Genomic DNA, 22,852 nt, shown 5'->3' on the forward strand with positions numbered 1-22,852 from the left:
ATACTCCCTGACATCATTGTTACTGGGAACTAAACTCGGCGCAGCTGCCTTGGTTATAAGGCACGACATCCCACAGATTCCTGGGGGGGGCGGGTACCACAACTCTGCTTCTCACCCAAAAAGCATCATAGCATTGGGACACTGACACCTTGGTCAGCAGAGGTGAGCGGTAACTATTTCACACAGCTTTGTTAAAGGGAACAGGAGCAAAGGAAAACAAAATATCCTATGCAGGGTAAATACCTTCCATCTTTGTTTAAACATAAATTGCTTACACGGTCTGCTACAATAGTTGGTATGCGCACTAAAGTACTGAGTGAAAATGCATACTTCTGGCACACCTTACCAGATGATATAACAAATAAAGTGATGTTCCAAAGCAGTAATCATAATTTAAAAAAAAGTAAAAACCTAAGTTAATCAGTCACAATTCAGATATGATTCAAATAAGCAAAACAAAACCAAAACTATACGTAAATACGGTTCTAAATCATTTTTTTTTTTAAATCCTCTAATATTATAATTTAGATTCTGGAGCATTCCTAGATGGTAAGATTTTTCTCCAATGTCCTCCAAGCCTTTAGGTTTGCAGGAGAACAGCGTGAGTACCTATGACAAATACATAGTTCTGAAAAACGTGCCTACAAATGTGAACTACCATTGCACAGAATTATGTTACAGCTTTAAAGAAGTTTGGCACAGTTAATTCAAGAATATTTTTTAGTTAACAGCTCAGATGTGATTAGCAAGGAAAGTATGACCAAAAAAATCAGCAATCACATCAGATGGGTCACTTCTGTGATATAAGTCATACTGTACATTACATGGCACATACACAGAAGAATTTTACCTTTTTACAATTAAACTTCACATCCCAAAAATCAATGGTTAAAAATACTCTCAGCAGAGTTGCAGTGTTTCTCAAAGGCAGCAGCAGCAAAGGAAAAAGCACTCCAGTAAGAATTATGCTGTTTCCAAACAACGTTTTCTATATTAACTTACGAAATAATTTCCTTGACTGATTTAGTAGATGTAGTCTAGAACAGCAAAAGTGAATCCTTTCCATAAAAATCAGAGAATTTTAACCATTGTTAAGGTATCTTGTATAGTCTTATAATACAGCATTTTAGATAAAGTTATTTCATAAATTTCCCAAAATGGTTTGCATTCATACAAGGCAGAACAAAAAGCAGTAAAAGACTTCACAGAATCAAAGCTAGATTTTGTTTTCCTTGCAAAAATTAAAAAGTTTTCAAGAATGAAATCTTGATTGTTATTCCTAGAAGAAAACATAGAAACGTGCCAGGAAAATTGCACCATATCAGAGTTTGGGGAGTTTCATTTTTTTTTTTTTTTTTTTTTTTTTTTAAAAAAAAAAGAGAGACGTCAATATTCACTAGTTTTATAAAACATTGATCTGAGAAACCTGAGTGAAACACTTCAAACACACTGGTGGACAACAACCAAGTAACCAGTTTGCTCCTTCCTCATGTCAGTAGTTTGTTAAGTGCTCAGAACACACACGTAGCATTCATTTCTGTGAACTTCTGCTTCTATTCCTCACTGGATAAGATCCTTAAAGCGTGGCCTTGGGTGCACAGGCAGTGTGGCTAGGGAAAGATAAGATCAGTACAGAGGTAATACCTTGTTTCCTTAACAGGAGCTTTTCATGGCAGAAATGTGCACTGGTTCAGTGAACCCAGATTATTTTCATAGCAGGAATTTCATTTTATGCATATGATCTCTAGTCAGATTTTCCATTTTTGTGAGTTTTAGCTTCCTCCTGTCCAACAAGACAAATAACTTTGTAGCATCCTTTTGTAATTTTGACCATCCACATCAAGTTCATAATATCCAAGACAACACTTGAGATAATCCAGGCGCTCTGGGCTGCAAACCCTAATCTCTGGAAACCCTCAGTTCCAAACGAAGAAATTACCCGGCTGTAATACATCGGTATGACGCCAATCCTCACCACGAAGAACACAACTGTCATCAGCACACCATTGATGATGTTGGCCTTGGAAGATTTGGGATATCCCAGTACTTCAAAAAACCACCTGCAAAAGAAGCGTACACACAGATGCCAGGCAGACTTAAAGCCATTTCAGTAAGATTGATTTTTATTTATTTAATTAATCCTGTATTTTTAATTGCTTCTAGCTTGTATTTCTAAGTTATTGTTTGCAAATTGCACCTGTAGCAACGTGGGGATCAGGCTCTTCTCCCACGCACCTAATGATAAGATGAGGGGAAATGGCCTGAAGTTGTGCCAGGGGAGGCTTAGACTGGATATTAGGAGAAATTTTTTTACTGAAATGGTTGTGTGGCATTAGGACAGGCTGCCCAGGGAAGTGGTTGAGTTGCCATCCCTCGTCTTCAAGAAACGTGTAAGTGCAAAATTTAGAAGCGTGGTTTAGTGGTGGACTTGTCAGTACTAGGTTAAAGGTTAGACTAGATGACCTTAGAGGCCTCTTCCAACATGAATGATTCTATGAAATTCTTCTGCTTGGCTGAAAAAATCACCTAGTTGAGAGCTGCATGATACTGAGAACATTACAGCAATAACACGTACAAAATCCTGATTCAAACCAGTTCACAAGCAGTCTGCATTTCAACAACTACCATGTTATTACACTGTAATTCAAATTTATTTTTAAAATGATAAATAAAAACGTATTACTTGTTACTATAAATTGCACCAATAGGCAACTAGTGATATTTTAAAAGGTTTTTAAAATCTACAGTGATGTGCCAATATAGGTAACTGTAGGAGAAAAGGGTAACTGGACATCTGCTTAGTGATTTCCTCCTCCCAGCACATTCAAAAAGATAAAAGTCAGTAAATTACATTGATCATGAACATTTTACCCATCACTGTTGACAATTAATTACATAAATGCTGACACTAACATAAAGAGATCTGAATGTTTGGCATGGAAACAACCTCCAATTAGATAACCCTAACAACACAGACAGGAAATACAAGGAGAATACTTCAGTTCTGGGATCAGAATATCATTTGATATGTTGATATTGGGTCTTTTTTTGGTAACACTAAGAATGCAAACAAAAACCATAATGTAAATCATTATCCACAGCTTGCTGTCTTATGGATCTGGTTCTCTTCAAATTCAAGGAAAAAAAAAATCATGCACTAATGAGATGACATCCCTTAGCGCAATGGACTTTATCATCTTCTACAGAGATTTCCATTTTTCTCAGAAAGCAGGAAATGTGGGTTTTCAAGGACACAGTCTCACCACAGGCATTTTATAACATATTGCTTTTAATTAATCTGAAAGGTTAGCAGCTGTATAGGTACCACTTCAACATTTCCAAGATTAAATCTGTCTTAATAAGACAGTTGGGAGAACACTGACTGGGACGCGACTGTCAATATAGAAATCTATAGGATAATACCACCTTCAGATTACAAGGCCACCTTCCCACCACCCCCATTTTCTTACTCTCCTCTTCATTGTATCACTAAAATAAGCTTAAAAGAAGCCATGTCTCTTCTTTTCCCGACCCACAATATTGAAGAAATCCCTACTGAAATCACTGGCTTCTACTATAATAACTGACTAAACACCCATGCTAATAAACAATTTATGAATTTTTGTCATTCTGTAGTTTCACAAAAATTTAGCATTTGATATGAAGGATGGTCTACTCCAAAAGGGAGCTCAAGAGCAAATCCACCAGTTATGCTGTTTGCAGCTATAGCAGCTAAAAGTTTTCATAGCAAACCAGTCTTCCAGGTAGTAGTCCTTAGTTGTGCAAGTTCCCTTTTAGCAGATGTTCAATGACAAAAATCTAAGTGAGAGGAATCACCATACTGAACAAAATTTTAAGAACGGTGTAAAAAAATCCACAACTGCTTACCGCTGATTGACAAAAGGAGTGGAGAACTCTGCAAGCAGACGGAAGTTTCCAAAATAGGCCAACAGACCTTTGCTCTAGTTAGACAAAGACAGAACAGACATAGAAAAATCAACAATCTAGCAGATAAACCTTGATTAAAGCCTCCAAGTATACACAGTGATAAAATGTCTCAACTGTTTTTATTAAAACTGACAGTAATCAAGTTTGATAGCTGTGGCAAACTTCCTTAAAATTTCAAAATTAAGTTTTCTACAGAAGATGCAACTGTCCTTCAGGTATCTTAAAGAGTAGTTTTTTATTTTAAATAATTCTTTAAAAGATTTACAGGTAAATGGTAAAGGAAATCTAGAGAAGGCTACCTAGAGAAGACTGGCACAAATTGTCATAACTATATATATGTATAACTATAATGGCACTGCCCAAGAGGATTATAAATATTTTGGATTTCTCATGTTTAAACAAACCCAAACAGAAACACTACATGGAAGAAGAACATCCCTGCATTGTTTTAGAACTGCGATTTGCCAACATGAAGATGAATTGCTGGCTCTTATTTCGCAGCAGAAAGGGCACACAAAGCTCTTAATTCTTCTCTCCCCCCACCTCAGAGAAAACCTATTCCACTGTTTCTGTTGTAGCCCCTGCCATGTCCTCCAAGATATGCAATAGCATGTCTTTTTTTTTTTTTTTTTATGCCGGTATCCAGATAAGAGCATGGTACTTTTACACCGATACACGTTGCAACTGAACACTACCCTCCAAATGACAAAGTACAGAATCCTCTGTCTTATCTTCTGGTTGGGCTATGTGCTGGAAATAGTATCTCATTGCATAATGACTGGGTAAGCAGCACTTGGCAGGTAGAGAGATAAAATCATTTAAAAAACAAACACAAACAAAAACCCTCAGGCACACCACTAACAACCCACGGCATATGCCATCATTGCTTTTTCCCCCCATTGAAGGGGTTACCCCCCACTATTTCAGGCATTTCTCATAAGTTAGTACCACAGCAAACAGAAAAACTGTGTTCATTATCAAATTCTGTCCTAACTGCGAGAGCAATTTTCTAAATAAGATGCATGTGAGTAACAGAATTAGAGTAAGGCATAGACATCCGAGCGCAGAAACAACTACTGAATTTTCTGCATTAGGGATTACCCCTAGTAGTGATATTTTCGTTTCTCTAATATTCAGCTCTAATTCAGTTTCATCCACGATAACAGCAGTAGATATTATTTTTTAACTAGAAGCAGAGTATTTACTTGTCAGTGTACTTCATTCCCTTTAAACCACTACATGGAAAATCTGACTGTACTGTTCGCTCTCTATAGGTACCTCAAGGGAGGCTGTAGCGAGGTGGGGGTTGGTCTGTTCTCCCACGTGCCTGGTGACAGGACGAGGGGGAATGGGCTTAAGTTGATCCAGGGGAGTTTTAGGTTAGATGTTAGGAAGAACTTCTTCACTGAAAGGGTTGTGAGGCACTGGAACAGGCTGCCCAGGGAAGTGGTGGAGTCACCATCCCTGGAAGTCTTCAAAAGACGTTTAGATGTAGAGCTTAGGGATATGGTTTAGTGGGGACTGTTAGTGTTAGGTCAGAGGTTGGACTCGGTGATCTTGAGGTCTCTTCCAACCTAGAAATTCTGTGATTCTGTACTCTGATGTCTTGACACATTTTTAATACTGTAAGTGTAGGATTCATGAAGTAGGTAGGGAAAGAAGTGTTGTAAGTGATGCAAATGGTATTTTATAGCATTTCTTTATTTATTGAATGAGCTTTTCAGAAGAAATTCAGCAGTCTTAATCTGGAGTTCAGTGGGATTTCTACCAAATCACATACGCATCTTTGAGAAACACCAGCAGCAAAGTAGGAAAGAGTAACTAAGTTAGTCTTCAGCCTAGAGCAGCACCCTTCTCCTTCCCTCTTCTCGTTAATGTACGCCACAGATATTTAGAGATATAAAGAGTTAATAATCATCCACTGCTTCCCCAACAAAACAAGTTTAAAAAAGAAGTCCCAGAAAGTCAACAGCAATCTTTATAAAAAATACTCAATGAGAAATCTCAGACAGTTATAACAAAATTTAAAATTAGCCTATACTAAACAATGGATATGGTCCCTTTATTAGATACTCATGAACTTCATATAATAGCACATTTTTCAGGTCAGTGTACTAATATTACACATTAGCATGTCAGCTGTTCAGTAACTCAAAGTGGAATACATTTCAGAACCCTACCTACCATAACAGTAAAGTGTTTGTGTCTGGGTGACAAAACTGTGTGTAATAACAATTTTTTTTATTTTTCTTTTTAAATAAAAAGAAAAACCCACTGAAAAAAAACACATCCAGCTGACCAGAGTTAGAGCTCACTGACCTTACAAATATGGAAACAAGCAGAACATAACCCACTGAAATCAGCTTCTTCTGATTTTCTAAATAAATATTCAGATTTGTGGTTTTATTTGAGATCCCTTTCCGTAACCATGTAAAAGCCCCTCAAAGTTTCTTTACAGCAGAAACTGAGAAGAGCTTCCAAATGACTGATAAAACCATTTATAAAGTAGTGCTGATTGGAAATATAAACATGTCTTTCAGAGGTAATATACCAACCAGTGAATAACTTTTTTAAATATTAAGCAAATGAGATTCATAAAAGCATTGTCTTCAATCTCATCTGCTTGTTATGTTGCTAGAAAATACAGTACTCACCAGTACAAAATAGTAAGCATACAGAGCCGCCAAGTGATGTATTACAAAAAATTTGTCACCAATTGCCTTCCAGTAGTAAATAATAAGCAACAGATCTACAAGAAAAAAGTAATCATGTTAAAGAACAAGTTAGTGCACTATCATTTAACTGAGAACAGTGTTTCTTTAAGTTTCTAGGAGGTATGAATGCAAATATATGGTACCAGTAGAAATGCAATTAATTAGTTATCTCTGAAGAGAACACCTTTATCCCAAAGGCTTTCCTTTATGTAGGAAAAGCTCTGACAAAGCATAAGCAACGATGTTCTTCCAACAGTTGCCATGAATTATTTTTCGTATCAGTGGAAGTACAGGAGCAATACCTTTAGCTGAAATATTCTGGAAGGAAAAAGTGGATCCAAGATCTCATAGCAAGACTCCACACTTATAAATCCACAAATCTGGAAGAAGTGACCCCCAAAAAATAAGGGGGATGGGGAAGGAAGGGGCATAGCCGATGTACAAATGCATACAATAAATGCAAGGGAATTTGTGTATCAAAAAAATTGTATTAGCAAACAGGGAACCATTAACCAAAATATTTTGCAAGAGACACTTGGAACGAGAAGCATGTTCATCTTAATCAGACTTTCCCAATTACTGCCAAAGTGATACTGTGGACATGAGCTAATGGTGTAAAGAAAGCTTTGACAACCAAGGTTTTCTTGCCCTGGGGATAATTCAGAAGATTTTCTGTTCTAAACTGGAATAAGCCATTTCTGCCTCTACTTTCTCCAAATAAACAAACACTTGGTACTTTGAATGGAATACTAATGATCAAGGTTCAAAATCAAAGACCTTACCCCTATGCTTTTCTTAACTCCAGTGAATGCCTTGATCTCTTTTAGATTGGCTGTCCTCAGGCAGGACTCTATATTATCTGATACAGCTGCTCCATTTCCTATTAATAATTTAACTATGTAAGGAAGTAAAAGAGAATCAGCGGCCAGGTTCAGGTCTCTGTTCAAAGGCATTCATTAATTCATAATGAAACTCTGGTGTGTAATTATTCAGAAATAGACACCAATGAATTTAAACACAGAAGATGAAGTTCCTCTCACAGACAAACCAGAGACTTAAAAAAAGCCACACTTTAACAGGGTGTACTGATTACCAAGTTATCAATTCCATTACAGTGAGAAACCTAGTGTGTACGATAATCAAGTATATAGGCCAGTCTGATCAAAGACTTCATCCAAATACGCAGTTTTCCCTGAAAATAGTCCAAGTTACGAAGTTTGGTAAGTCAGTATTCCTCAGACACAATACAAGTTCCAAATAATTTTGTAACAAAATTCCCGTGACAATTTTAGTTGACAGTAAACAATTAAGAACTCTAACATATCTAAGGGTTAATGCAGTATTAAGAAATAATTAAAAATTTGAAGTTTTATACACGATTAAATTTTGTCTTAAAATGAGATGAGAAGGTGGGCAGGTGAGATCCTACGGCATCATTTGCCTCAGCTTGTATTAAGGGTTATTAAAATTCCCCTGCCAGTATTTTCAGGCCATAAGAAGAAACATGCAATAAAAGTGCTCCAAGGTCTAGGCACTCTGAGTGAGTGAAGAGCAACCCCTTTAACACCTTCTGAACTGGCTGAAGTACAAAAAATTAGCTGGAGTTGGTGGCTATTTATCTAACTATCACAAAGCCACGCTATGGCACTTCCTTAGGGCTTGGGGAGACGACATTCCCATCTTTCACATCTGCAGGCAAGATCCTGTGATTTCACCACAGCCCAGAACTCCATTACAATACCGTTTCTGCTGCGGCTTTTAAAATTGCTGTACACATATCACATCTCCAGCGTAGTGACTTAATATAAATATATAGGTTAAGTGCATTATATAGACATTGCATAATTACCAGAAATGAGGTAGCCTGTGGTAATAGCAATATTCAGTTGCACCATTGAAGGGTCACCCCTGTAAACACACCAAAAACGCAGTTATAACCTTTATAACAAGGTAATTTGCAGAGACCGTACGGATATCAAGCATCATTACGTCCAACGGGTCACATAATATTTGGCCCAACAGTAAGACATTATGACTTTTGGCTGAAGATGATCCTCGTCACAAAAATGGATTCCTTTTTCACCCAGATAGAAGACATCTGTCTACTAGCTACCCTAACCAGGACTATCCCTGGCCTTGGGGCAGAGACCCCAATAGCCTTGCTGGAGTCTCGAACTGAAACCCAGCAAGTCTCCTGAGCTGGCTTCTCTGGCCTAAGTGAATAAAAGCACACAGCCCAGGCGGTGTCTCTTAGCACTTCAGCTGACACTCTACATCCCCATTTTTGTTCTTCTGCCAGTATTAAAACTTTGTTGCGGATGACAAAAATAACTCGCTCAGCTGATGCTTTTCACATTTGTAAGAGGATGGATGCTTATAGAAATAAACAGAATAGAAAGAGACATGAAAGGAATTATGTGCCTGCTCTTTGAAGCCAAGGAACCTTCCAGCAGAAATGTTTCTGGCATAGTTTCCCACCTCCTGTACCTTCCCTTTTGGTGCCAAACATTCAGCAGGCAAAGCTCTTAGTAGCAAACATACAACTTCAGTTCCTCTGGGATGTTCAACACACCCAAACTCGTGAACACTGCTCAAGGGGAGGAAGCATTCACATCACAGTAAATAACTTTTTTGTTCTTTCTTCGGTTGTTCTCTGTGCATACCTACCTTGAGGAGTTTGGTAAGCAATTCTCTCTTTCTCTCCATAAAGATATGTATATATACACACATACATATATTAAACTAAGTTGTGTATCTAGTCTAGATGTGTTTGGTGTACGTATGAATTGAGCTTCAAGGTACAGACCTACAGATTTATAGAAAGTGGGCTGCCCAGGACAGGCTATGAAAGCAGTCTTTGTTGCAAAACTTTTAAGAAAAAAAAAAAAAAAAAAAAAAAAAGAACGTGTGTTTAAATCAACCTTCAATACAAAGTCCACCCTAGCTAGAAAGCAGTAAAATGCTATTACTTAGCTATTACTTCTTAATCCTACTGGAATGAAACAATGGGAGAGATTTCCTGTATTATTACAATCTCTTCTCTAAATCTTAAGTCTTTCTTGGTGTCTAAAACTAATTGGTTGCTTGAGCGAGAGGATAGCTTACAAGAAAATGGAAGGACTCACAACAACAGAATTTTGCCGTGACCTGAGGAGAAACATTACCAGGAGAGCCTGGAGCTGTGTCCAGCTCTTAACAGAGGCCATGCAACAGGCTCTCAGCTACAATCTGAGACAGGAGCATTTTTCACAGGCTTCAAAACCTGGTTTCATGTAGGCTGTGGGCTAAGTGCTCCTTCAGATGTAACTCCTCAGAAAGTCACAGCTAGATGCGGAGCAGAGATAGATGTGTTCTCACAACCTCAGGCAGTGTGTGAATAGTTCCAGTCCTTTGTTAGGGCTCCAAGCTGCAGCAGTGGCTGCACCAAGCTATAACTTGCGAGCACACCCAGATCAATTCAGCACAACCACCCAGGTTGAGCCTGCACTCAGTATCCTTCATTTTCTTATCCAGAGAGGACACAAAGGTCTGAGCGTATGAAATTGTTTCTCCGATACTGGTAAACAAGACTTAACTGGAAGAGACACCTCCCTTCAGCCTTGCAGCAAGCCCTCTCTAGGCTTGCTAAACCATCTCAACAACGTACACCACTGCACTATCCATTTGTCACCTCCCAATACCTTCAAGAAGAGTCAGTCCATGTCAGATTGCCAGTTAATCTCAATTAATGGAAAATGCAGAATTTAGCCTAAAATTTTCTGGATTCCTGGTCTGTTTGAATGGGAAGTGCAACAGAACTTGTGAGCTTTGATGTTTGCAGCCAAGTTTTGATGCAAGCCAGTACCAGGAATGAGAAGCAGGAAGTGACCTAAAAAAGAAGAGAAGAGCTCTCTCGTTTGTGATTGCTAAGGAGGTGTGCATGGCAAATGAGTACACAGGAACATGCACAGGCAGATATAATGAACAAAAGTCCACATGACCAACTTTCTTCAAACTTTTCTGCAGATACAATCATGCTAGATAAAAACAAAACGCTAACTGAACATCAGACTTCACAAAGTTTAATGATTTTCAAGTGGACAGTTGCATGAAAAAGCCTGCCCTTTCGTGAAGCTGCAACTCATTTCATTTATTTACACTGCCTCCCTCTCCTTATCTAATCTCTGCCACCTCCACATTTTCTACAATGTTATTCTCATCACCTCAAAAACAATTTCCACATCACCTATGTTACCAACTCTGTATTACATACAGAAAACAAGGCAAAGTGTTACAGGAAGTCCTAGACCATCAAAAAAGGTGTGCATACACAAGGCTAACACGTCTCTAATTTATGGATGCTCTAGCCTTTATTATCCTTTGTTAGGATCTGCAGGATCTAGTTTCAGGCATTACCTCAGAGCAATACCACGTGCTCTCTCCATTGCACCTAAAGCCTTAGCAGGAGTCCTGATCCTCTTCCAGACCTACAGGTACCAGCAGCAGCATGCATTTAAGCTTCATATGAGCTCTGAAATTGGGCTGACAGGTTGAGACTCAGAACCTGTGATTTTCCATTAGAGGTAGAGATAGATGTAAGCCCTGCAGAGAATAACTGGACATGGTCATACAGTCAACAACTGCACAAAGATGGTGGCAATAGCTATGGGGAAAGAGTGCCCATATCAAAACCTTCCCAGCAGTCTAACATTGGAGCACCTGAGTAATGTTCTCAGGCTACGTGAGTGCAAGAGAGCTGCATCAAGGATTCCTGGGCATTTACTCAAAAAATAGACTTTACTCCATAAACAATGATCAGAATACAGAAATATCTAACATTAACTTTTTTTTTCATTCTTATAAAGTTTGAGAAAAGTTGTTTTCTATTTATTTTTATTTTTTTTTACTGGATTTATACAAGCATAATTTTGTAAAAAAGAAGACTATCATCACAAAGTGGTTTTCATTTCTGCCATTCGTGATTTCTTTTGTACTGCTTAGAACAAAGCCTACTCAAACAAACCATGATAAAAGCTTGTATCAGATAAAGCTTACCACAACACATACACTGAGCAAGTTATAACAGCCTCCTTTTCATCATGGTTAACAGATCTCATAACATATTCAGTGTATTTGGTTTCTCTAAAGATACTAGTATATACAGAAAAAAATCCAAGACAGCTAGCAATTTAATCCTGTTTCACTACATCCATGAGAGGCCAATGTTGTTAAATTTGTGTTATGAATTAGTGTTGCATTTATGAAAGCCACATAACAAGTCAGTGGCAGAGATATGATCAGAATTCGTAGCTTCAAGCACCCAATTCTGTCTAGTCCACACTGCACTTCCATTACTTTACAATATCAAAAGAGCAGAACAAGCATCAGCTGTTACATTTATCTAAGTTTAAACTGACTCATAATACAGTCCTTTGACAAGGTTAAAAACAGCAGCCTCTGACAAGACGTATAAAATTAAACTTATAGGAGGTAATCACTTTGCCAGAAAAATACTGCCTCTTCCTTCAGGGGGGAAAGAGTTTTCAGAGGGTAATGAGTGAGATGTCAAAAACACCAACTGCACTCTATAATTAATTAACACAAGAGTCATCTTATATCCCCCCCCCAAAAATAAGCATAAAAAAAAAAACAACACAATGTAACTCATTATAACTAGAAATCACTAAAAGATTAACCTGAAAATAGAGTATTTGATAACTACAGAAAATATTATAAATTTATTAAACAATCCAATTCCTTATGAAAATAGCATTATTTTCATCTTATTTTTCTTAAACAAATATTGGTAGAAGCTTTTTGAGAGGCTGAAATACAAACATTTTAACTCATCACTTTCTACATGTATTTTTAAGTATGTAGTAGGCCCCACCAGCTTTTTCCTTTTTTTTTTCCCCAAGGCTATCAACAGCATTTCAATTTTGATTTAAAATGATTATACTAAATAGCATAGTTTCAGTCTTGTCAGCTTACACTTACATGCTCAGTTTTATGGATTAGTAATGTAATTTGCTATTCCAAATCAATTGCCTCTCTGTGAAGCGAATAAAGACAATAAGCTAAGGGATTAGCACTGACAAATAATTCGGAACTATCACGTAGTACAGACAAAAACGGACACATCACAACTGCGTATTTTAACAGAAAATAAAACAATTATTTCAGTAATTAATAAACAGCAAAACTGTTTTCCATTCTTAGTTATGCTATTTTATTGCATAAGTGCAACATACACGCAAAATGTCTTACCAGAGATGGTCAGCGTTAACAGCGTCATCGTACAACAAAATATACAGACAAAACCCACCGACCACCAAGGCATGGAATGTGGACACTGTCCTGAAAGAGAGATCACAGTCACAAGGAGATACTGCCATTCATAACCTCTGTCATGTAGGATACATCTAAAGTCATGCTCAGTTGCATCTCTTCGTTATGCTACTACCAACGACTCATTTGATGTCAGGTGGGAAAGAGTCAAAAAGTAGAAAATACCTATTAAATAAAGGGGGAGGGGAGGGTTGGTGACAAAGGAAGGGATGCATTGCACAGAAAGTGGGATCTTAAAGTACAGTAACTAAGATCTACATTTTTTCCCCCGATTATCCCATATATTAATGGGTCCTTACAGACAATATGACATCCAGTTCTCAACAAATACTTACTGCACTGCACCATGTGCTGGAAAAACTAGAGGAAAGCACCTTGCATTTTATATTCAGATTGGCCGAGTGCCACAGCAGCCAGCTTCTCCGTCCTGGCACCAAGTTAACAGGTGGCCCAACACACATCTCCTGAGACCTCTTTCCAAAACGTGGGGCATTAAATTAAAAGTCCTATCAATGAACGTTTCAGAAAGAATTGCCAGAGCACTTGAAGTAGATTCTGTCCCTCCAAGAGAAAACTCACAAGCTATAGCTGCACATGTAACGTGTAACAGCTGCAGGTTCTTACAGCCAGCAGCTCGCAGCCTTCCTTGCGCAGTTTTATACTCCTCTTACACAGAATTGCAGCAGTCAGGGTTGCCTTGCCCATGCTCTAGTACTAAATACCCATGTCCAAAGATGTCAGCACTGAGCATACAGGCTGCAGGTGTAACGCAGATAAACACCGAAGGCCAACACGCCTGGAGAGCTGCCTGCCCTAGGGCACAGGAGGGCTCCTGCCAGCACGTGGCCAGGGCCACACTGCCCCTGTGCAGCCCCAAAGTATTCTTGGAAGGCAGAACAATGCGGTGGGCGCAGGTCCAGCTCGGGAGCCTCGTTCCTCTGGCCAGGGGTTGAACACTGCTATAAGCTGCACCTACGTGTGCAGCTGCTGACTGCTTTCCCACCTCCTAAGCATGACTAGGACGAAAAACTGAAGTGCAGCAGTATTTTTACTGAATGATGGATGGTATTTGAAAGATGAGAACTCTGAGTTAGGGCTGAGCGATCAGAAACTCCTTCGCACCACATCCACAGCAATACTTACACACAAGCGTACAGCTGCTGTTAGTTACTAGTCTTGTCTTTGTACGTATTGAATAAATGTATTTTGAAGTTATTCATAGTTTAAATGTGCACATATCACTCTCCAGAGTCTCGACTCTACCACGCAAGATATAAAAAACACCTTAATTCCTGTAGAATACTTTCCAAAGTAAGAAGGGTTTATAACCCTTAGTCTATTTCCAGGGGATGTATTATCTTCTCCTGGCATTAGAAGGTTCTATCACTTTTCATGAAGGAAGTCTGCATTTACAATTTGCTTAAAAAGTGTATGATGCTATTTTCAGCAGCTTTTTCAGAAGTGTTCCAAAAACTGAATGGAGATTAATACAATATGAATATTCACGTGTAGCATGCTGGATAAAAACATGTACTAACCATTATAGCACGGGGTTTTTTCTTTTCTTTTCCCCCAAAGAAAGAAAATTATGTTGTCAGAACCTTAATGATAATTAATTGTTTAATTAAAGCATCAACTCTTTCAACACAGAATTACAGAAGGCTAGGAACTTTGTGTCCTTGCTTAACATATTCTTTGCTTTAACAAAGCATGGCATATAAGATTAGCATTTAAGAAATACCCAAGGTTTTTGAACTTTAGGAGAGGAAATGCTGGAAGAAGTGAAATTTGCCCTAGCATATAGTTCATTAGTTTGCAGTTGCAGTTTGTCTTAGGAGTGGCTGCTTATTCAAACCTTAGTTTGGATAAGCTTACAACCTATACACAAACACAGCATTTAAAGAGGGAAAAAAAAAAAAAAAGAGAGAGAGAGAGAGAGGAATAAAGAAAGAAAGAAAGAAAGAAAGGAAGGCAGGAAGAAAGAAGAAAGCAGACTTCCTCCTTAACTTTGCACTTTGAAGTTTCTCCACAGAAGAGGAGACAGAAGGGAAACAGTGCAACACTCCATTTTAACATGGAATCTAGGTCAAGCTATCAAGCTCAGTACGTTTCCTTGAAATTACTGTCAAAGCTTGCATCCTTTAACTCCTCATTAAACTGAAAAGAAAAAAAAAAAAAAAAAGTTGCCCTGGTAAGTTGCATGCTTATTCCTTTACTACCTAATATACATATTTTTACAACTGCATAATAGCAATACAAATAAGTATTGTAGAAGGAGTGACAGGAATTTATGCCCAACAAACAAGAAAGTTATACTACATCCGTGTCAAAGTATAGCTTCTAACTCAGTTTGAGAATCTGCATAGTTAAGATCCCACACTCAGTTACTTATTGGCTCTTTATTCTTGGAAGAGCAGAATGAACAAATCCACAGCATGGAAAACACAAACCAGAGCTGCAGTTCAAATGCTTAATTCAAAAAACCCTCCAAACTAACAATATACTTTCAATGCTACAGCTCATTTCAGACAGATGCCCTGCTCCAGACCCAGCTGAGCTGATAAAAATGCAGAACCATCCTCTGTGCCAGTTTCCTTCAGGACTGCCAACAGAACCATTTGTGTGAGCACTCCCTACATCAGTTCAGTGTAAGACAAAAGAGCAAACACCTACTTTTAAATCACTTATGCTAACCAAACTGATTTTAACAGGCAATAGTAACTTTCTCCACCTGCATAGCTATATGCAGAATACATACACATCCATCTATATTCTGTGAATGCACAGAATACCCCTAGGGGCATCTTCTGATTTAAGTGAAACACTGGAGTGATGTAGCAGTTTGACAAAACACCGCATTTGGTTAGCAGAGTTAACAGTCCATCTCTTATAGAAACACAAGCACCATTAGCCAGCTGTTCTTTCACTTCATACCCTCCTCAGGTATAAAATCAACAAGCTGCTGATGAACCATGCCCTGAGTTTCATGCCTTCTAACTCCAGAACTCAGCATCGCACTGGACCATGACTCATCTCCGTGCTAACATCTACATCCTGCTAAAAACTCCAAGCAAAATTGCAGAAAGAAGTAAAAAAGGGTACACCCAAGGTGCTTTACCAACTTGAGTAGTTAAACACCTTACTGCAAAGTAGCCCAGAGATTACAGAACAGCTTATTTCCAGCAGACTTGTGATCTGTGAAACAATTTGTATGTTGTTATGCAAAGCACTGCAACTTAGCATCGTGCTACCGGGCATGGGATATGTCCTCAGAAACCCTATTATGCAATTCAAGGGTCACTTGATGTGGCTTTGAGACAAAGGTTCAGCTCCAACATGATAAAAGTTTAGTTTAGTTTCCTTGTCAACCTTTATTATTGATTTTGAACACAGAGATAAACCTCAGCTTACACTGATATGATGAACCGGCAACCTAAAGAGATGTTCTAGCAGATAAACAATTATTCAAAGATCGAACCGAAATTAAGATGGTGCCTCTAAAAGCACTGCAAGTGGACATTTGCCAAATGGAAGGACAAGACTATTTGAGTTACTAATGCTTCATAGATCAGTGGAAATAACTTTAAAAGTATCTACCTGATAATGCCTCTGAATGGCACAGGGGAGGAAAAGTATAAGACTAATGCATTCGGAATGCAGTTACAGCAGTGCAATACAAAATTTTGAACTCAGGATTTGAGAAACACCTGAAAAACATCTGAACATTATAATAGGCTACTCAAGCATGAAGTTGTACTATATCAATTCCTTTCAACTGTAGAAACTTGTGTACTGTATATGTATAACCTTTCAGAGTATTGTATTGCAAACAAAACCTCGGTGACCTGTTTGCAATTACTACCCTATACTTCCTCTGTGGCTTAAAAGTGAGGAAAGCATTCATCCCGAAAAGACTCCCTGGACTGAACAAGCTGCTACCAGCGCTCTGCCTGAAGGACAAGTGTAATACACCTGGATATATCCCAGCGACAGGACTGAAGAAACACAAAGGGAATGGGGAAGGGTTTTAGAGCAAGTTTCGACAACTCCTTTCCAAACACTTACCTGGTGTCTCGTAATGTCCTCCTCCTCTTCTTGCAGTCCCCTTCCCCACCAAAATACCCACGTAGCTGTCCTGTAACTATAGCATAACGCTGCCTCACCGCAGTGCTACACTGATGATTCAGCAAATTTCTTTGAAAACCCAAACTTACCCAAAGCAGGTTGTAGCAGTAGAATGGGAGAAGAGAGCAACTTGCATTTAGATCACAGAATAAATTGGAACATAGATAATTTTCATTTATGTTTGGGGAAAAGGAATTCTGTACTTCTCCAACTAGAAGCATCAGAGAGAAACCATTTAAAATTAATCCACATGAGCTTAGTCCCTGTCAGCGGTCACTGTTTTCTTTTTTAAACTTACCTTGTCATTTGCATATCACTGTCTAAAGAAGTGTTTATCATACAAGTGTTAATGCTCCGTGCCTACGCAGGGGCCTCAGCATTTTACCAGCAGAACTGTCCTGCTGATCACCGAGCGCGTTTAACTAAATGATGTTATGAGCAGTTTTAGACATATACACATGCAGGTGGTTCAAGTGTTGAAAAGAGCAGATAGTTCATTAGCTGTAGTTTGTTTTCAACACTTTACCTTGAATTCCATTCGATCTTCCTTTTCTGGCTGAGATTGTTAAAACCAGGTGTTATCCGTGTTGATAACCAAGAACTTAAAACATGGAACAGGAGCTGAAACGTGGTAAAACTGGCAAGAGCAATACCAATAGTCAGGTTGCTGAAGGAAGCCATTGTTCTTCAGCCTGCAAAGAGAAGCATCAGGTAATTTCAGTCCATCATCCGTTTAACTGTTTTAATCAGGCACAGTGTGTTATTGACAGCTAACTTATCAACAGAAATACTATTCAATAAGAATATAAAAAGTATCCCCAAACTTTTTTTTTTTTTTTTTTTTACTGTAAAGTTGTAGTGTTGTGGATTTTTGTTTATCTTTGCATGGTATGCATCCAACTTGAGCTTCCCAGTTTCTGCTACTGGATCCCCCCTGCCCTGAACAATGGAAGTGCTGGCTCAGTAGCCTCTGCTCCTGTCCCAAGAAGCTCCGAAGTTAAAACCCATCTCACCCTTAACAGATTGACGGCTACCAACAGGATTTTGAAAGCAACAGCAAAATCACGTAAGCATATAGAGAGATTTCCAGGTCAGCTGAGAAGGCTTCAGGAAGTACTAACCTCACTGCAGCTTTGTTTTTGTACTTCATAGGGACAGGAGCTCTCAGTCCACACTTCTGTTCACAGCTGAGGGCTCCTCCTTGCCATACCATGCAAGCTATGAGATTTGAGCTTTTTTCTTTACATGGAAAGCTAAACTTTGTGCAATTTCTGAGCACACTGAAAAACTTCCTATCATCAGGGCTAATGCATTTTTCAGACACTGTGTTGTTTAGCTACTTTATGAGGCCTAAATCAATAGCTGAACAATTCCAAACACAAATAACAGTCTGTAAATACTTGAAGTCATTTCTCAGAAGCCTCCAGTACTTTGCAAGGCAAAACGGTATTTTCCCAGAAGTCACAAACTTCTGACATATATCTCTGGTTTGATGGTGTGGAGAAGTGTTTTATATTCCGTGACTGACAAAGGTCACAAACTCATAAAAAGTCAATTTCTATTAAGTTGAACAGAAAAGTGGAAGAAAGCCACAAACAAATGGCTTGCTCAAAAATAATATTTTTAATTAAGTAACAGTATAACTACTGTCACTCCTTTGATTTTTTTTTTCTGAAGAAAACATCTAAAAGTAAAATGCAGACTTAGAGGCTAGCATAATTTGATGTTATTACAACAACTAGTGATAGCAAAAACTGATATAATAATATAGTACACTTATGTCCACATTCAGTTCACATGCATTATACAATGAGGGAATGTGTATTAGAGTTTTAAAACTGTATCTGCATTGCAGATAGAAAGAAACTTGAGCTTCAGGGAGAGACAAAAAGAAATAAAAGTCCATTATTTACAATAATAGCTTCCAAAAAAAATGAAGTGCAATAGTGTAGGCATGCGGGGTAGCTGGTGAGTGAGCGTATGGAAATGCTTTGCATTTAAACTGAAAACTTTAACAAATGTGTGCTATCTATAAATAGGAGCTAAACAATAAGGAAGAATGCACTTTTGTCTTCAAAGTTTTAGAAGCAGAAGGTTGAATTGTCTCAAAATCTCCCCCCCCTTTTCTTTTTCTTTTTTTTTTTAAAAAAAAAAAAAAAAAAGTGAATTACCTAAAACATTCTCAGAGCAACACCTACCATAAAAGCTACAGGTGTGTGAGCAGAGTGCAGCTCAGACACAAGTAGATCTCTCGAATGAAACCCACACCCATATCATATGGATTTCAAGAGCGTACCTCAGCCCAGCTTTAATCCAGTCCTAGGGACCCCACACTTGTTAGATTGCATTTGAGGTGCTCTCTGGGTGCATCTCCCTGCTTAGAGCAATGCAGAAGGACACCTGCCTACAAGCTCCGGGACTACTATGCAACACAAACCAAAAGGCAGTAAGTGGGCACGATGCAAAGATGCGGTTTGTGAAGTGCACTTTTACTCCACGTTAAGATTTGAAAGTACACACGCTGCAATGCACTGCAACGAAGTTTGGTTCATTCCAGTTGTTTATCTGATGTCCCGTTCTAGCTCAGCAGCATACCAGCCTTTTGTACTTTTTAACGCTAGTCTACCTGAAACTTTCAATTTCAAATACTACTATCTGAAAGTATTCAAATATATTTCAAATACTATCCTGGAAGTTCTGCATTCTCGCAATTATGTTTATGGAGTTCTCCCCATACTTCTCCATTTGCCTCCACTGGCCAAGAGGACACAAAGTACACTGCAATGCAGTTTTTAGTACTGGAGACAATGGGTTCAAAGTCTCATTTTCTAAAAAACTTTTCAATTTGAAGGAATAAAACCATCAGTGAAGTTTTATAACCTCCAATTTAAGCCCATTGAAAAACATCGCATGGTGCCCATTCCAGACGCTGCGCCCGGGGCCAGAACTTTGTTATTACATCTTTAATTTGTAGTAATAAAGTCCTCTCCTGGACCACTTAAAGAAAAAGTCAGTCTGCCTGATTTCCAATGTGTGTGAAAGAAGCCAAAATGCATGTTGAAGCTAAATTTCCTCAGAAAAATATCAAAGGCAGTGAACACAAAACACACCTACCTTATCCTTTTGACCAGAATATTAACAATTCTCATGCCACCAATTTTATTCATCTGCCATGACTACACTAGTACCCCTGACTTTGAAAGACACTAACAATTTCTTGGACAGAAGAAATCCATGTTTTCTTTTGTTCCCTTAGCACCAGAAGATTTTGTTAAGTACGTAATATTTCAGTGCATGGCAGATGCTCATTTCAGTACAGGAGATTAGGGAGTTACACCAAAAAAAAAACAACAACAAACACTCCCAACTATCCCTTGCAAGAAATGAACTAAAGGAGTTGCTTTTTCTTCTATGGAGATTGTACGTGGATTTTGTTTTAAGAAAAAGCACTTGTGTGGGAAGTACATGATCTGGCTTTCAGAAGTATTATGTGCGTTCACCTCTCAGCACTTTTAGTAGCAAGCACAGAAAGAACCACAATGCCAGCAAGGGAGGAAGGTATCATGGCAGCAAAGAAAGTAGTCACCCGGCCCCTACGGTTGGTCTGACAGGTACTAGGAAGAGTTTTGCAATACTGATTTCAGAAGGCGATTTCATACGTGCTTTATCAACACACTGTTCATGCACATAAAGTGCCAAAGTCCAGGAATAATTTCATATTTTACTTTGGCAAATTAAGAGTACTAGATTTTAATCCAATTCAAGAACCAGGTTTTAGGACACAATGTTTTATATGAAATGGAAGAACAGTTCAGCTACAAACATCTTCTAAGTTGTTTTCAGCTATATCCTGTTTAATTAAATTAAATTAACCGCTGCTTACCAGATTTCACTTTAAATAAGCAAAATCATTCTCTTTGTTGAACTAAACTTTATCATTTAAAAGTACCATAATACGCTTCCGATTACATGATTTCTTTGTCCTGAGGAAAAAAAAATCACTAATGTAAGTCAAAAGTGGGTTTCAACTATGCTATTTTTTTCTGCCCCACTATCTTCTCATGGCTGTCCAGCAAAGTCCAGTCTAGATACAGCACTTCATGGATTATATATGAGCTGACACATTATCCCACAAACTGCATAGTCATTGATTACCATTCAGTCAGCAGATACAGTTTTTGAGCTACTGGAAGGTGGGGCAGCGGGTGTTAGTGTAACTACTTTGTAATTCAGCAAACAAGTAATGTACCAGGGTTGGTTCTTCACCATGAGGTATTTAACAGCAGTCTTTCCCTTGTTAACCCAAAATTTGCTGTCTTAACCATTCAGCTAGACAGTAAGTACAGGTGGTCCAAACTTCGCTCTTGCATCTTCTCAACATAGTCTTCATGTAAATAAATGTCATCAAAAGCTTGAAACTAATAAATTCCAGCAAGGTATTAGTTACATGTGTCTAGCACAGTATCAGATTGCTGTGTTGACCCCACTAATTTTGAAGAAGCTAATAACAGAGCTTTTCAATAGCATTCAGAAAGCAATGAAAATGCAATCTTTTCATCCGGTATTAACATTCTGTGGTTTTCCTGTGATTCTGTTTCTCCTTTAGGATAAATAAGAGCACTAGAATTACACATACATATATGACAACTCAAAATTCATTCACCCCAATGTGAAACCATTACAAACTCCTAACAGGAGCAAGTCAGCACTTGGTGAGAGTACAAAGGAGCAGAAGAGTTACCAAGCGCTTCTACCATCAATGGCATTTGGTGTTTATGCTTTCCCTGCTGATACCAATCTTCCACAACACAAACATAAGACATGCTATCGCATAACCACAAGCCATAGTGTGGAGGTGCAGAGCAAGGTGCATGGCCCACAGCCCGCTGCCTTTAGGACTAGAGTGCCCAATGCCCAGCCGAGATCAGGTGGCGAAGCCGCTACCGGTCCCAGGACACCCACCCAGCCCTAAGTTCCCCTGACCTGCTGAAAACCGAAAGCTAAACCCAATCCTCATAGAAAAACCCGCCACGATAAGTTGCTACTAGAGGCTGCGGGCTCGCTTTATAGCCAGCCTCACCCCGCACCACCTGCGCTGCTCCAGCGCTGCCACGTCGCTGCTGCCCTGCGGGACGGCTCCGGGCTCGCTGCGGCAGCACCGCGGGGGCACCGCGGCACGGCACGGGCGACACAGCCTGCGCCATCCCCTCCCCTCCTCCGCAGCGACACCGGCGCCCCGAGCCCCGCGGGATCCCCAGCCCCGAGGCGCTGCCGCCGGCCCCCGGAGAGGCCGGGTGGGTCCCGTGGGGCGCGGAGGGGCCGGGCCCGTTACCTGCTCCCGGGGCAGCCCCGCGGGCTGGGGCCGCCGCACAGCTCCGCGCACCGGGGCACCGGGGCCGGGCCGAGGGAGGGGAGGGGAGAGGAGGGCAGAGGAGAGGCGGGGGCCGCCGGGGCCGCCCCCGCCGTGCCTCCCCGCTGGATGCTCCGCCGGCGGCGGCGGGGCTCGGGTTACGGCAGGCGGGGCCTTAAAGCGGCCGAGCCGCCGCCGCCAGCGGCTGCCGCTGCCCCCCGGGAGCCCGCTCCCCGCCCGGCGCCCCAAACCTGCCCCCCGGCCCCAAACGCCGCCGGCAGCGGCTCCCGGTAAGGTCTCAGGGAGTGGGGGGCGGGGGGGGGGGTGCTTCTCCTCCGGCGCTGCTGACACCAGCTATTGCTGAACCCAAAGGCTGGGATGGTTTTGG

The 22,852-nt window shown here is 39.8% G+C and overlaps 1 protein-coding gene across 1 annotated transcript; it reads right to left on the bottom strand.

Annotated features, from left to right (window-relative positions):
* Positions 1 to 1,569: 1,569 nt before the first annotated feature.
* Positions 1,570 to 22,508, bottom strand: TLCD4 (TLC domain containing 4). Its single transcript, XM_084290750.1, has 7 exons — positions 22,447 to 22,508; positions 17,641 to 17,806; positions 12,909 to 12,998; positions 8,512 to 8,570; positions 6,603 to 6,697; positions 3,889 to 3,962; positions 1,570 to 2,060 (listed from the first exon to the last, which is right to left on the bottom strand). Exons 2-7 carry the CDS (start codon positions 17,793 to 17,795, stop codon positions 1,745 to 1,747), a joined length of 789 nt encoding a protein of 262 aa, XP_084146876.1. The 5' UTR covers positions 17,796 to 17,806; positions 22,447 to 22,508; the 3' UTR covers positions 1,570 to 1,744.
* Between the last annotated feature and the right edge of the window lie 344 nt (positions 22,509 to 22,852).

This window comes from Netta rufina (genome assembly GCF_964035555.1).
Source record: "Netta rufina genome assembly, chromosome: 8".
NCBI lineage: Eukaryota > Metazoa > Chordata > Aves > Anseriformes > Anatidae > Netta > Netta rufina.